Below are 14,002 nucleotides of genomic sequence, written 5' to 3'. Positions count from 1 at the left end.
GTGGAAAAAGCCTGCTTGCATTTATTCCATCTACGCCCCTCATAATATTGTCTGCCTCTCTCAAATTTCGCATTTTCCTATACTCCAGTGAATACAGTCCTAACCTATTCAATCTTTCCCTATAACTCAGGTCCTCAAGTTGCTGTAACATTCTTAGAAATGTTCCATGTACTTTTTCAATCTTGGTGATCTCTCTCCCAACTTGGCCTCACCAATGTCTTATACGTTAACAAATAACATCCCAGCCCTCATACTCAATATTCTAACTTACGAAAGCCAATATGCCAAAATTTCTCTTTGTGACCTTATCTACCTGTGACGCCACTTTGAAGGAGATCCCAGATCCCTCTGTTCTACCCCACTCCTCCATGCCCTATATCTAACCCTGGTGTACCTTCCCAAAGTGCATCACCTTACACGTGTCTGCATTAAATTCCATCTGCTATTTTTTAGCCCATTTTTCCAGTTCGTCCATATCAGAATATGTAACAGTTTCTTCCCCCAAGCCATCAGACTCCTCAATACCCAGAGTCTAGACTGAAACTAACTTATTGCCCTATTGTCTTGTTTATTATTTATTGTAATGCCTGCACTGTAGTCTAGTGTTGTTTTACGTAGTTCAGTGTAGTTTTTGTATTGTTTCATGTAGCACCATGGTCCTGAAAAACATGTCGTTTTTACTGTGTTCTGTACCAGCAGTTATGGTCGAAATGACAATAAAAAGTGACTTGACTTGACTTGATCTCACTGGAAGCTTTAATAGCCTTCCTCCCTGTCCACTACGAACCACGCCCCCCCCACCACCAGTCTTGGTCTCACCGACAAGTTTGCTGATCCAGTTTACTGCATTATCATCCAAATCATTAACATAGATGGCAAAGAACAACAAACCCTGCAGCACTCCAGTCAGGGAGGCAACCCTCTACTACCACTCTCTGGCTTCTCCCACAAAGACTCCTTTCTCCTCCTCCTTTCTTTCTCCCTAGGCCTCCCGTCCCATGATCCTTTCCCTTCTCCAGCTCTGTATCCCTTTTGCCAATCACCTTTCCAGCTCTTGGCTTCACCCCACCCCCTCCGGTCTTCTCCTATCATTTTGCATTTCCCCCTCCCCCCACTACTTTCAAATCTCTTACTATCATTTCTTTCAGTTAGTCCTGATGAAGGGTCTCGGCCCAAAACGTCGACAGTGCTTCTTCCTATAGATGCTGCCTGGCCTGCTGCGTTCCACCAGCATTTTCTGTGTGTTACTTGAACAATTTCATGAATTTGCTTATTGAAAGCCATGGTGAGTTCAAACTCAGACGCACTCTTACAAGAAAATGCTTTTGAACACTGGGATTCTGCACATGCTGGAAAGCTTGAGCAATACACACAAAGTACAGGAAGAACTCAGTCCTGACGAAGGGTCTCGGCCTGAAACATCGACTGTACTTCTTCCTAAAGATGCTGCCTGGCCTGCTGCGTTCCACCAGCATTTTGTGTGTGTTGCAAGAACTCGGCAGATCAGGCAGTATCTATGGAGAGGAACAAAACTTCACTCCACAGAGGCTGCCTGACCCACTGAGTTTCTCCAACAGTTTGTCCTTTTTATTTTATTGAGATATAGCACTCTTCTAGCCCCGCCACCCAGCAACCACCGACTTAACCCTTGCCTAATCATGGGGACAATTTGCAATGACCAATTAGCCTACCAACCAGTACATCTGTGGGAGAAAACCAAGCACCTGGAAGAAATCCACACGGTCATGGGGAGAACGTACAAACTCCTTACAGGCAGCAAAGGCATTGAACCTGGGTCGTTGGTACCGTAAAGCATCGTGCTAACCACAACACTACCATGCCGCCCTTTACAACATAAATGGTGCACAGCAGAACAATGAATAAATGCAGAAAAACTTTTTAAAATACCAAGCGAAGAAGCCAGCTAGGTTCTCTACTGGATGTTTAAAAGCCATTATGTTGCAATTATACAAGATTAAAGATCCACAATGCAAAAATCCTCTTGTTAACGATAACGTCTCGGTTCTCTCTCTCTTTTGTAAATGTGTTTCAGAAGCTCAGAGACCACGTGACAACTTTCTTTAACAATAATCAGCTTGTGAAACACAATACGAACGCAAATGGATCAAAACACACAGTACTGGAAACTTGGAAAGCGTAAATTTCCTCTGGGCCTGCTCCAACTAAAATTCAGAATTCCACAAAAAAAAGCCTTCAGTCCCAGATTTGCAATGTCCTGAAGACACTGCCAGAATGATTAGTAACAGTGATGCTTACCATACGTCTGAGCAAAGGAAAATTAAATAGAAATAACCTTGAGAGTTAATTCCGCCATGCACAGCCCCCAAGCCTGGCTGAGAGAGGAGGAGGGTTGAGCATGGGCTAGCAACCCCATCCTGTAAAAACCCACAGCTACAGAAATGCCAACAGAAGCTCCAAAGACTTCATCCCAGAGGGAAAGAAAGGACCTTCACCTAGAAAATGTGTGTAGTCGTGTGGTGAAAGCAGAAGCCACAGGACTGATTATCATTTCTATCAGCCCAGGACAGAGGATGCTGGTGATCTGCTGTTGGCAGCCTATGCCTCAGTAGGGCCAATGGGTTTAAGAAGAAGAAAAACCTTGAGATTTGCACACCGTGAATTTTTAAACTGATACTTATTTGACATCTTTAACACAGCAGAATATCCCAGGACAGGGGACGGCACCCTTAATATCGGTCACTGACTAATTTTAGAACAGATGCTTGCTGGCGCGGGTTCGCGCAATCTCCACAGCGTCAGTAATCACGGACTGAGGTTCGACTCCTGGCGCGGTCTGTAAGGAGTTTGTACGTTCTCCTCGAGATTGCTTGGCTTTCCTCTGGGTGCTCTGGTTTCCTCCTACATTCCAAAGACACACGGTTAGGCTTAGGGAGTTGTGGATATTCTGCGTTTGCGCTGGAAGCATGGTGACACTTGTGGGCTGCCCCGTTGACCGTTTCAGCCGTTGATGCTAAGCAATGCTTCTCAATTAATGTTTCGGTATATATGTGACTAATGAAGCTAATCTTCAACAACCCTGATTTCACCCCAAATTAATCACGGGGCAATTTACAATGACCAATTAACCTACCTGGGTCATCTTTGGACTGTGGAAGGAAACCGGAGCACAGAGGGGAAAACTAATGCACTCCACGGGGAGGATGTATAGACTCCTTACAGAGGACGCCTGGATTGAACTCTTGAACTCTGGTGCCCAAAGCTGTAATAGTGCCACACTACCCGCTATCCCTCTGTGCCATCCACGGTAGAGAGCTGGTTACATAGAAAGTAGTACAGGATAACACAGCTACAAGCCCTTCGGCCCATAATATCCCTGCCATACATTAGGCCAAACTAAACTAAAACTCTCCTACCTGTACATGATCTATATCCCTCTACATCCATGTTTTTATCTAAAAGATCAGGAATTTCTAGGAAAGAGTTGAAGCCCAAAATGTTGGCTCTATCTTAACGAAGGAAGGTAGAATGTAGAATTGGTGAATTCCAGAGACTGGTCCTTGGGCAGATGAAAATTAACAATTAATGCAATTAACTTCCAGGGTGATTGAACATAGAATATTACAGGACAGAGCTGACCCTTCAGTCCACGATAGTGTGCCAATCTTCTAACCTATTCCAAGTTCAATCTAACCCTTCCCCTCCTACAAAGCCCTCCATTTTGCTACTGAGCCAGACTTTGTGGGGTTAAGGCTGAAGGAACTTGAAAGCACTTAGAATCTTTAAATTCCAGTCTTGTGAATGTGCCAGAGAATGTGATTCTTACTTCACTGTATGTCATGATAAAAATGTAATTAAAATATGAAGTCCAGTTCCAACATTCATAAATGGAAAACAGAAGATTACGGCTGCTTATCTAGGAAAGGACGTGCTGGCATTGGAGAGGGTCCAGAAGAAGTTCACGAGAATGATTCCAAGACTGAAAGTGTTATGTTAACGTATGAAGAGCGTTTGATGACTCTGGGTCTGTACTCGCTGGAGTTTAGAACAATGGGGGTGGGGGGGGGGTCTCACTGAAACCTATTCGTTATTGAAACACCTAGACAGAGTGGATGTGAAGAGGACATTTCATATAGTGCGGGGAGGGGGAGTCTTAGACCAAAGGGCACAGACTCAGGATACAAGGACATCCCTTTAGAACTGACATGAGGAGAAATTTCTACAGGCAAGGAGTGGTGAACCTGTGAAATTTATTATCACGGACTGCTTTGGAGGCCAAATCAAAGGATACATTTCAAACAGAAGTTGATAGGTTCTTTATTAATAAGGATGTCAAAAGTAACAGGGTTGAAGGCAAGAGAATGGGGTTGAGAGGGATAAAAAATCAGTCATGATTTATGGCGTAGAAGATTTGATAGGCTCAATGGCTTAATTCTGCTCCTGAGTGTTACGGTCTTAAAACACAAGATGTTCCGTTTCAAAAGGGGCAATGCCAACAGTAAGGGGATGCGCAAGTCATGTCTGGTTTGTAACTTATCCTTCCTTGCCATAGCTTCTCATCTATTATACCAGATCCCTCACCCACTTTCCATGTCCATTGAAAAACTAGTAAAACAGCTTGTGTCAATTATGTATCCATCATGGGGGCACACCCTATTTTTCTCAATTGAAGTATAAGTTTCATAAGATAAGGACATCTTCAAGTTCACCCTTTATATTATAAACAGTACGGCCATGGATGGTACCAACAGTGGTTGCACACCCACCCGGGTTCCTGAAGGTAGATGTCATGGTATCCGTACAAGAGACAGGTACATGCAGGCACACACCTCACTGCTCTCTAGGCTTGTCTGGCTGTCAACATGGCACAAACTTAACAAATTCTTGCACTTGTGCCACATGACACCTGCAACTCAAGGTCACTGTTGTTCTGAACATACCTCAGTCACCTAGAGCTACAAATCAGTGAAAGGAGCTCACATTATATCACCAAGGAAGTACACCGGTGGATTATTGACTCTGGGCATCGATTTTACAATAGCAAGGTTTAATTATATAGTACATGCATTTCTCTCGCTGCATAGATGCTCTCCCTGATAAGACTGCCCTTTTCACTCCAACTTGCTCTATATTTGGAGAAATTACTTCTGAGGTCTTTCTAGTCCATGCCAAATTATTATTCTGCCTAGTCCCACCAACCTGCAGCTGGACTGTAACCTTCCTAACCCCTCTCTTCCATTAACTCATCCAAGCTTCTCTTAAATGTTGAGATAGAACTCACGTCCACCATTTCCACTGGCAGCTCATTCCACCCTCTGAGTGAAGGAAATCCCTCTCACGTTCCCCTTTTCACTTTTCACCCTTAGCTTCTCTGTGCATCATCACCTTGCCGCAGTGGCGGGGCTTGTGAGCTGCTAAGATCCTGAGAGCAATGTTGTCAGAAGCGTAGCTGCCTGTGCTTAGCTCCTGGACTGGTCACCCATGATGATAAGGTCAAGGGGGAGGTTCCAGACAAACAGCAATTTAACCAAGATCTCATTGGTGAAACTGGCTCCCTGTTCACCAGCTGCTCTCCATTAAGGGAATCCACCCTAACATACAGGATTAATTCCTGTAGTGATCAACAGGTGAAGGGGCAGAATTGAGAGGCCTGCCTCAAAGCTAAGTGATTTGCACCATTGTGAATGAGTTCAAGGAAGCTTGCAGACCAGACTGATTTTCTTATTTAGCAATCAAGCACGGGCAGGTATATAGGTCAAAATTCAAAGTAAATTTATTATCCAAGTATATATATGTCACCATATACAACACTGAGATTCATTTTCTTGCAGGCATTTACAGGAAAATACAGAACTACAATCAACTTTATGAACAACTATAAATAACGAAGACTGACAACCAATGTACAAAAGACAAATCATGCATAAAATTAAAAAGTAATAAACCATATATACTAGGAATGATAATACTTGGAATATTTGTGTATTCAGAGTCAGCCCCAACAACATTCATGTTGGGTATCTGGGATCTCTGTCCCCAGAAACATTTAGCCTATCTCCATGAATTACTTTGTCTCAGCAACATGCAAAGAAGTCTCCCTCTGTCAATATGTAATTCATAGGAAGCATTATCAACCCAAAATATTGGAAGTAAATGATGTCACTGTAATTACTGAAATTGCATTGGGTCTTCTGGTTTTAAAATGTGATGTACATTTGGGTTTGTGAGCCTCTACCAAGAGTGTCTTCTTGAAAATGACTGCTTAGCGTGATGATTAAAGACCTTTATATCGCCAGCATCAGTGTCTCTCCAGCAACTTGGATCACAGTCATGAAAATTGCCCCATTTTACTTTGACTACACAATGCAAACCATTCACTTTGATAGCTGCAATTTATTTATATAAGGACAGAGTGCTGGACCGGCCCTCCTACCCCAGGGAGCCACATTGCTCAGCAACCCACCCTTTTAACCCTAGCCAATGTACAATTATCAATTAACCCTACTAACAAAGTCTTTGGATCGTAGAAGAAAACTGTAAACCCAAATGGTCACAGGGAGAACATACAAACTTCTTATAGAGGGAGCCAGGATTGAACTCAAAGCTCTGGAATGCCCCAAGTTGCAATCGTGTCACTACATTACCAGGGCACCCCTTTCTACCCAGCATTCATTGCATCAATACAGTACAATACCACTTGTTGTCTTGTTAATCCTTGGGTTTTTGACATCACATTTACAGCATGAGCATTTAATAATGAAACATTTCTTTAAATATATCCCAAAGCCAACCAGAGGTTCAACATCACCAGGGTATTGATAAACACAATAACCGTAATTACACAGTATCAGTGATTTTTCAGTGAATGCCCTACCTTCTTGTTCCCATCGATGGACCTGTTGGATAACCTAGTGGGCTCTCCACGGCTTATCACTTCTTGCTGCTTCCACACCTGCCCGTTGTCCTTGGAGTTTTCTGGAGCGAGATTCTGGTCGTAGCCCCCTGTACCAGCAAGGTGCTGACTGCGCAAATACTCATCCGTCTCCTTGTCCACCACCAGCAGCCGCGTCTCGTGCTCCATCGCTTTGATCCGCTGCACGACCTGGTGAAGGTGAATGCAATAAACGCTCAATATTAGCTGTGACAAGGCACGGCAGAAGGTTCCAGAACTGGAAGATTCATCGCCACCAGGACTACAATGGACAACTAGAGCAGCAGTACTGACAGATCACTGCACGGCATGTGAGACAACAAGTTTCTGAAGACATTGAATCTCTTGGGTGAATGTACAGAATTATTTCAGAGATGTGGGTCATCATTGTGATCGGCTCTTCCCAATTCTCCTGAGCAATAGAACACAGAACACTAGAGCACAGTACAGGCCCTTTGGCCCACGATGCTGTGCCGACTTTTTAACCTACTCCAAGATCAAACTATCCCTATATTCCTATATTTGCGCTCAATTTTTCAATCATCCATGTGCCTATCGAAGAGTTCTTAAATGCCCCTAATATATATGCCTGTACCATCACCCCCAGTACAGTGTTCGAGACACTCACCACTCTGTAAAATAAAAACTACCTCTGACATCACCCCTGTACTTTCCTCCAATCATCTTAAAATTACATCTCCTGGTATTAGTCATTTCCGCCCTGGGGAAAATTTATCTGGCTATCCACTCAGTCTATTCCTTTTATCATCTTGTTTACCGCTATCAAGTTACCTCTCATCATCCTTCACTCCAAAGGAAAAATCCCTAGTTCAGTCAAATTTTCATCATTAGACGTGCTCTCTAATCCAGGCAGCATCCTGGTAAATCTCCTCTGCACCCTCTCTAAAGCAGCCATATTGTTCCCATAATGATGAGACCAGAACTGAATATTCCAACAGGCTAATGGAGAAGAATTACTGACTCTCAAAATAGGAGAGAAGTAGTCAGCAGATTAAACAGAATCAAGACTAGGATTGTTGCACCTATAACCAAAGCTTCTTCTCACATAGTGACTTAGTGACACTGACCAACTGTATCACCCAGACTCAGAGGTTGGTACCAATAGAACTGCAACAGTTTCTAGTTATAAACCTGCAGAACCCTGCGGTCTCTGTGAGTCTACTGGAGGCCAAAGGCAGCCTGTCCTCAGGTTGGAGGGTGTGGGTGTGATTTGAGATCTGAGATTGTTGTGGTTGCTCTGTGTTACTCTGCTGAGCATGGTAGACAAGCTACAGCACATTGGCACTGGAATGTGTGATGGCATTTGCAGGCTGCCCCCATCGTACTGTTACATTGTGTGGGTTGTTAACATAAACGATGCATTTCGATGTGATAATTAAATGAATCTGAATCTGAACACATGGGTCCAGTAAGGTCCTTTTAACATTGGCAGGTAGTCAGTAGGCTCTCCATAAGACATAGGAGCAGAATTAGGCACTTCTGCCTGTTGAGTCTGCTCTGCCATTCCATCATGGCTGATTATTCCTCTCAACCCCATTCACCTGCCTAACCCCACCACCATAACCTTTGATGCCCTGACTAATCAAGAACCTATCAACCTCCGCTTTAAATGTCCTGGCCTCCACAGCGTCTGTGGCAATGAATGCTACAGATTCACCACCCTCTGGGTGAAGAAATCCCACCTTATCTCTGCTGTAAGTGGGCACTCCTCTATTCTGAGGCTTGACTCTCCCACTGTACACAACATCCTCTCCATCTCCACTCCATCAAGGTCTTTCAATAATTCAATGAGATCGCCCCTCTAGCGAGTACAGATCCAGATTCATCAAATACACCTAATATGTTAACTCTTTCATTCCTGGGATCATTCTGGCAAACCTCCTCTGAACAGCTCTCCAATACCAGCACATCTTTTAAATAATGGGCCCAAAACTGCTCACAGTACGCCAACCGCAGTCCGACCAATGCCTAAAAAGCCTCCGCATCACAGCCTTGCTCTAATATTCTAGTCTTCTCAAAATGAATTCTAACACTGCATTTGTCTTCCATACCACTGATTCAACCTGGATGTTAACCTTTCGGGAGTCAGCTGGAGGCCCAAAGCGGCAGGTCCTGGGGTTGGAGAACTGTGTAAGAGTGTACGTGGGTGGGTGGGAGGAAGGAACGGGGCTTATTTTGATGTTGTTCTTTTGCTTGTTGTGTTCTGTGTTGGTCTGCCAAGCACTGCGGACATGCTAAGTTGGTGCTGGAATGTGTGGCAACAGTTGCAGGCTGCCCCCAGCTCATCCTTAGGGTGCTTTGGTCATTAATGCATGTATTTTACTGTCATTTGCAATGTACATGTGATACTCCTTTTTTATTATTATTTAGTGCGATATTGATCAGGGAGTACCGGCTCTGTGGCCTGCAGTCAATGAACAACACGAAATTGAACTGAACTAAGCTAAACACTCCTAGACTGTTTCAAGGACACCGCAGTTTGATGTTTAATATTCTGTGTGTTATTCCATAGAACATTACAGCACAGAAACAGGCCTTCTTGGCTGTGCTGAACCATTTTTCTGCCTAGTGTCACTGACCTGCACCTGGCCCATATCCCTCCATACACCTCTCATCCATGTACCTGTCCAAGTTTTTCTTACATGTTAAAAGTGAGCCCGCATTTACCACTTCATCTGGCAGCTCATTCCACACTCCCACCACACTCTGTGTGAAGAAGCCCCCCCCCCAATGTTCCCTTTAAACTTTTCCCCCTTCACCCTTAACCCATGTCCTCTTGTTTTTTTCCTCCCCTAACCTCAGTGGATAAAGTCTTAATTTTTTTTTCCCTGTTCGCACAATTTGTACTTTTTTTTTTGCATGCTGGGCATTTGATATTTTCTTTGAACATGTTCCATGGTATTTCTTTGTTTCCTGGCTGTCTGTGGGAAGACAAATCTCAGGGTTGTATAATGCATACATACTTTGATAATGAATGTATTTAGAAACTTTGATAAATAAATGTATCTGAACATGTGGGCCCAGAAGTGCCTTTCTAACATCAGCAAGCAATCTGTAGGTCATTTATGCTATCGTACTTTCATGTGGTTAAAAGTTTAAATAAAATGGAATTGAAAAATATCTTGAGAGAATCCTTGTATATGGGAATCACACGACAAAACATCTCATGCTCTAATTCACCAAACCTCCCAAAGACTCTTTTCAGCAGACAGCCCACTATGTTATTGTAGAACACATTTTGTTTTAAGAAAATATGATTGAATAAAAAGACACTCCTAATCCTACCTACTCAACCACCTCTACACTAAATCACAGCATGTTAAAAGCCCTGATGACAGGGCTAAAAGTTCAGACAACTGGGCAGTCCTATGAATGAAACTAAAATGTACTAAGAAACACCAGTCCTAGGGATTTACTGCAGTACACTGTATTTCAATACATTTCACAGTACGAATCCAAAAATTGCATCAATTCCAAGAGAAATCTTACTGCATTGCGATAAACTTAGTATGGAGAAAGATGTCTTGATCATTTGGGACTCATGATACGACTACAGTGTATTTTTGCTATGGAGGAATTTAATTCCAATATATAGTCAAAATACTTCATTTGATTTAGAGGCATAGAGTCATAGGAAAGTACAGCACAGAAACAGGCCTTTCAGCCCATCTAGTCCATGCTGGACTATTTAAAATGCCTACTCCCATCGACCTGCACCGGGACCATAGCCCTCCATTTAACAGTTTAACATCGGTAGTTGAGCGAAGGGCGCTGAGTAGGCTACAGTCAATTATGGAAAACTCTGAACATCCTCTACATAGCACCATCCAGAGACAGAGAAGCAGTTTCAGTGACAGGTTACTATCGATGCAATGCTCCTCCTGCAGGATGAAGAGGTCAATACTCCCCAATGCCATTAGGCTTTACAATTCAACCACCAGGACTTAAGAACTTTTTAAAAGCTATTATTAATGCTTTTTGAGATAGTGATTTAGATGCATATCATATTTTTACTGAGTTAAGTATTGTATGTAATTAGTTTTGCTACAACAAGTGTATGGGACATTGGAAAAAAGGTTGAATTTCCCCATGGGGATGAATAAAGTATCTATCTATCTATCTATCATACCCCTACCATCCATGTATCCAAACTTCTCTTAAACATTGAAATCGAGCTTGCATGCAGAACTTGGCCTGGCAGCTTGTTCCACACTTCCATGACCCTCTGAGTGAAGAAGTTTCCCAGGTTCAAGCTGAGACCCTTCACCAGGACTCAAAAGGGTCTAAGCCCAAGCCGTCAACTCGTTAATCCTCTCCATACGACGCTGCCTGGCCTGCTGCGTTCCTCCAGCATTTTGTGAGTGATACTAATCCTTCTCTTGTATCTTTCTAAATCACACTCTGGGTTCACATCCAGATTTTAAAATAGTGACATTCTGTTTAAAGGGCAGTAATAAGATTACATTGGAATGGCAATTTTCTTCGGTTAAATCTCCTAGGTTAACAAAGGATCATTTTGAAGACAAAAGTTGTTATCAGCAATGAACTATCGCTCAAGTTTTGCCAGAACATTACTGGGACTGGGAAGGCTTGAACTCTAAGGAGAGACTGGAAAGGCTGGGGTTTATTTTTCCCTGGAGCAAGGGAAGCTGAGGGATGATCGTATTCACTGTAGGAACAGAAACCAAACTGCTCCACATGGATCTCACCAACACTCTACAGGATGTGCCCCAAGACCTCCTACACCTGTACTCAAAACCCTACTGCAATAAACCACTATTGATAAACAGAAGAGATTCCGCAGATGCTGGAAATCCTGAGTAACACACAGAAAAAAATGCTGGAGGAACTCAGCAGGTCAGGCAGCATCTATGGGGGGGGGGGGGGTAATAAAATGTCAATGTGATGTTTTAGGCAGAGACTCTTCATCAAGAACAGAAAGGGAAGGGCCAGAAGCCAGTATAAGGAGGGGGAGGAAAGGAGTATAAGCTGGCAAGGGCCAGGTGAAGCCAGGTGAGAGGGAAGATAGGTAGGTGTGGGTGGGGGAGGGAGGATGAAGTAGGAAACTGGGAAGTGATAGGTGGAAAATGTAAAGGTCTGAAGGAATTTGACAGTGAACAGAAAGGGAAGGAGGGTAGCCAGAGGGAAGTTATCCTCTTGGGCAGGCAAGCAGAAGGAGAGGAGAGGTGGGAAGGCAACCAGAATGTGGAAAGGAAGAGAAAAGGGAGTGGGGGAAGAGAAAATACCAGAGGCTGAAGAAATTGATGTTAATGCCATCAGGTTGGAGGTGATCCGTGTGGAATATGAGGCATTGCTCCTCCAACCTGAGAGTGGCCTCATTGTGGCAGTAGAGGAGGCATGGACCAATATGTCAGCATGGGAATGGGAAGTCAACTTGAAATGGGTGGTCACCAGAAAATCTTGCATGTTGTGGTGGACAGAGCTGAGGTGCTCAATAAAATGTTTCGTGAAGCACCATACATAACACAGACTGACCCTCTGATCACCGTTAGATTACTGACCACAATGCAATAGCCCGTCCTGTACATCTGGAACCCTAAAAGGATGGGAAAGAGGCTACAGAAATGCATGTCTGTTACTAAGCAATACAGTGTGCAAACAGGCCAAATTGAGACACAAGGGATTCAACAGATGTTGGAAATCTTGAGCGAGCCACACACAAAATGCTGAGCGAGCTCAGCAGGCCGGGCAGCATCTATGAAGGCGACTGAAGAGTTGCTTCAGGCGAGACCCTTCATCAGGGCTGGAACGGAAGAGGGTAAAAGCCCGTTAAACTAGACTTATTTGCCCATATTCCTCCCCATAAACCCTTCCTATCTCTGTACCTAAACAAACGTCTTGTTGTTATTGAGCAACAAGTTAATAGCTGCTAGTGTTTAAGACACTGATAGCCTTACACACAACATCTGATTTGCATTAAGCTGTATTGAGTTCACAGGGAGAGAGAATCGATTATTCAAGACTTATGCCGACACTTTCGGTCCCCGCTTTCTCTCCCTGTTTCCATTCCTCTTTCCGTTTTTTTTTCTCTACCCCTCCATTTCTCTATCAATCGTCTGTCACCTCCTCTTTCTCTCGCTCTTTCCCATCCAATACACCAAACTTTATGACCGAAGAGACGTGGCTGTATTACCTGATGGTGAGTCTCCTTCTCCACATTGTGCCCGTTAACTTCAATGACCCGGTCTCCAGCAGACAGACCCGCAGCCTCTGCCGGAGAGCCAGGCTCCACTTTGCGGATGTACTGTCCGGGTTTCCCCCTCTCCCCGTGCAGGTGAAAACCATAACCGCTTTCCTCTTTTATCATATGGCACAGGCGTGGTTTCAAGTGATCCTTTGCCATCCCCGCGGCTCTGATCTCTCGCTACCTCTGGCGAATTGCACTCGGGGCAAATTATTGCCTCCGTGCGTCCGGACGAGTTAAACTTTGGTTGTGTCTGCACTGGCGCCGGGGGCGAGTCTGTGCGCCTGTACTGCGCCCACCAAAACCCGGAGTTAAATTCCCATCGCTGGCGTCGTACCGAAGCACAATTCGTTTAAATTTCCTTGAAACTTCCACTTCCAGACAAGTAGAATCAAACCAATCCGCAGAAACCAGTCTTCTGTCCTTCTTCCAACTATATACTCAAAAAAAAAGATTTAAAGTAAGTTCATCTGTTCTATAAGACTAACTCGCACGTACCGAGTGCATTGAGGCCGACGCTATAAACAATGACACTGGTCTCCGGTGCAAGTTTTGTTATTAAGCCCCTGGGCTTTAGTTGACTGCCACCTACCGAACGCCCAGTGTATGCATCAGATTCGCCAGCTGACTTCAAATTATCCCCCCCCCCCTTTTCCGGCTGGACTTGTTAGAGTTGTCCAGCAGGCCACTCGGCCCACCTCGTCTGTGTATCGCTGAAGTGAATCCGCGAAATGTTCCTTCTGCTGCAGCCTCGCCCCGCCCGCTCTTGTGGAAGACATTTCAGTTCAGGGACTCCTTACAACCCCACATTCTTAGTATTTATTTTTATTTGCATAGATTTTTATTTGCATGTATAGATTTTTGTA

At 44.0% G+C, this 14,002-nt stretch overlaps 1 protein-coding gene across 1 annotated transcript in view; it reads right to left on the bottom strand.

The window, feature by feature from the left end:
• nherf2 (NHERF family PDZ scaffold protein 2) overlaps positions 1–13,673 on the bottom strand; it is a 161,835-nt gene extending 148,162 nt beyond the window's left edge. The window contains exons 1-2 of the mRNA XM_073060203.1: positions 13,086–13,673; positions 6,854–7,081 (exon numbers count right to left, since the gene is read on the bottom strand). Coding sequence (XP_072916304.1) covers positions 6,854–7,081; positions 13,086–13,295 — 438 coding nt within the window. The 5' untranslated portion in view covers positions 13,296–13,673. The remainder of the gene's footprint in view (positions 1–6,853; positions 7,082–13,085) is intronic.
• Between the last annotated feature and the right edge of the window lie 329 nt (positions 13,674–14,002).

The sequence above is a fragment of the Hemitrygon akajei genome, chromosome 11 (genome assembly GCF_048418815.1).
Source record: "Hemitrygon akajei chromosome 11, sHemAka1.3, whole genome shotgun sequence".
Lineage (NCBI taxonomy): Eukaryota > Metazoa > Chordata > Chondrichthyes > Myliobatiformes > Dasyatidae > Hemitrygon > Hemitrygon akajei.
Note: the sequence above shows the minus strand (reverse complement) of the source record. Positions and strands in the feature narration are given on the sequence as shown.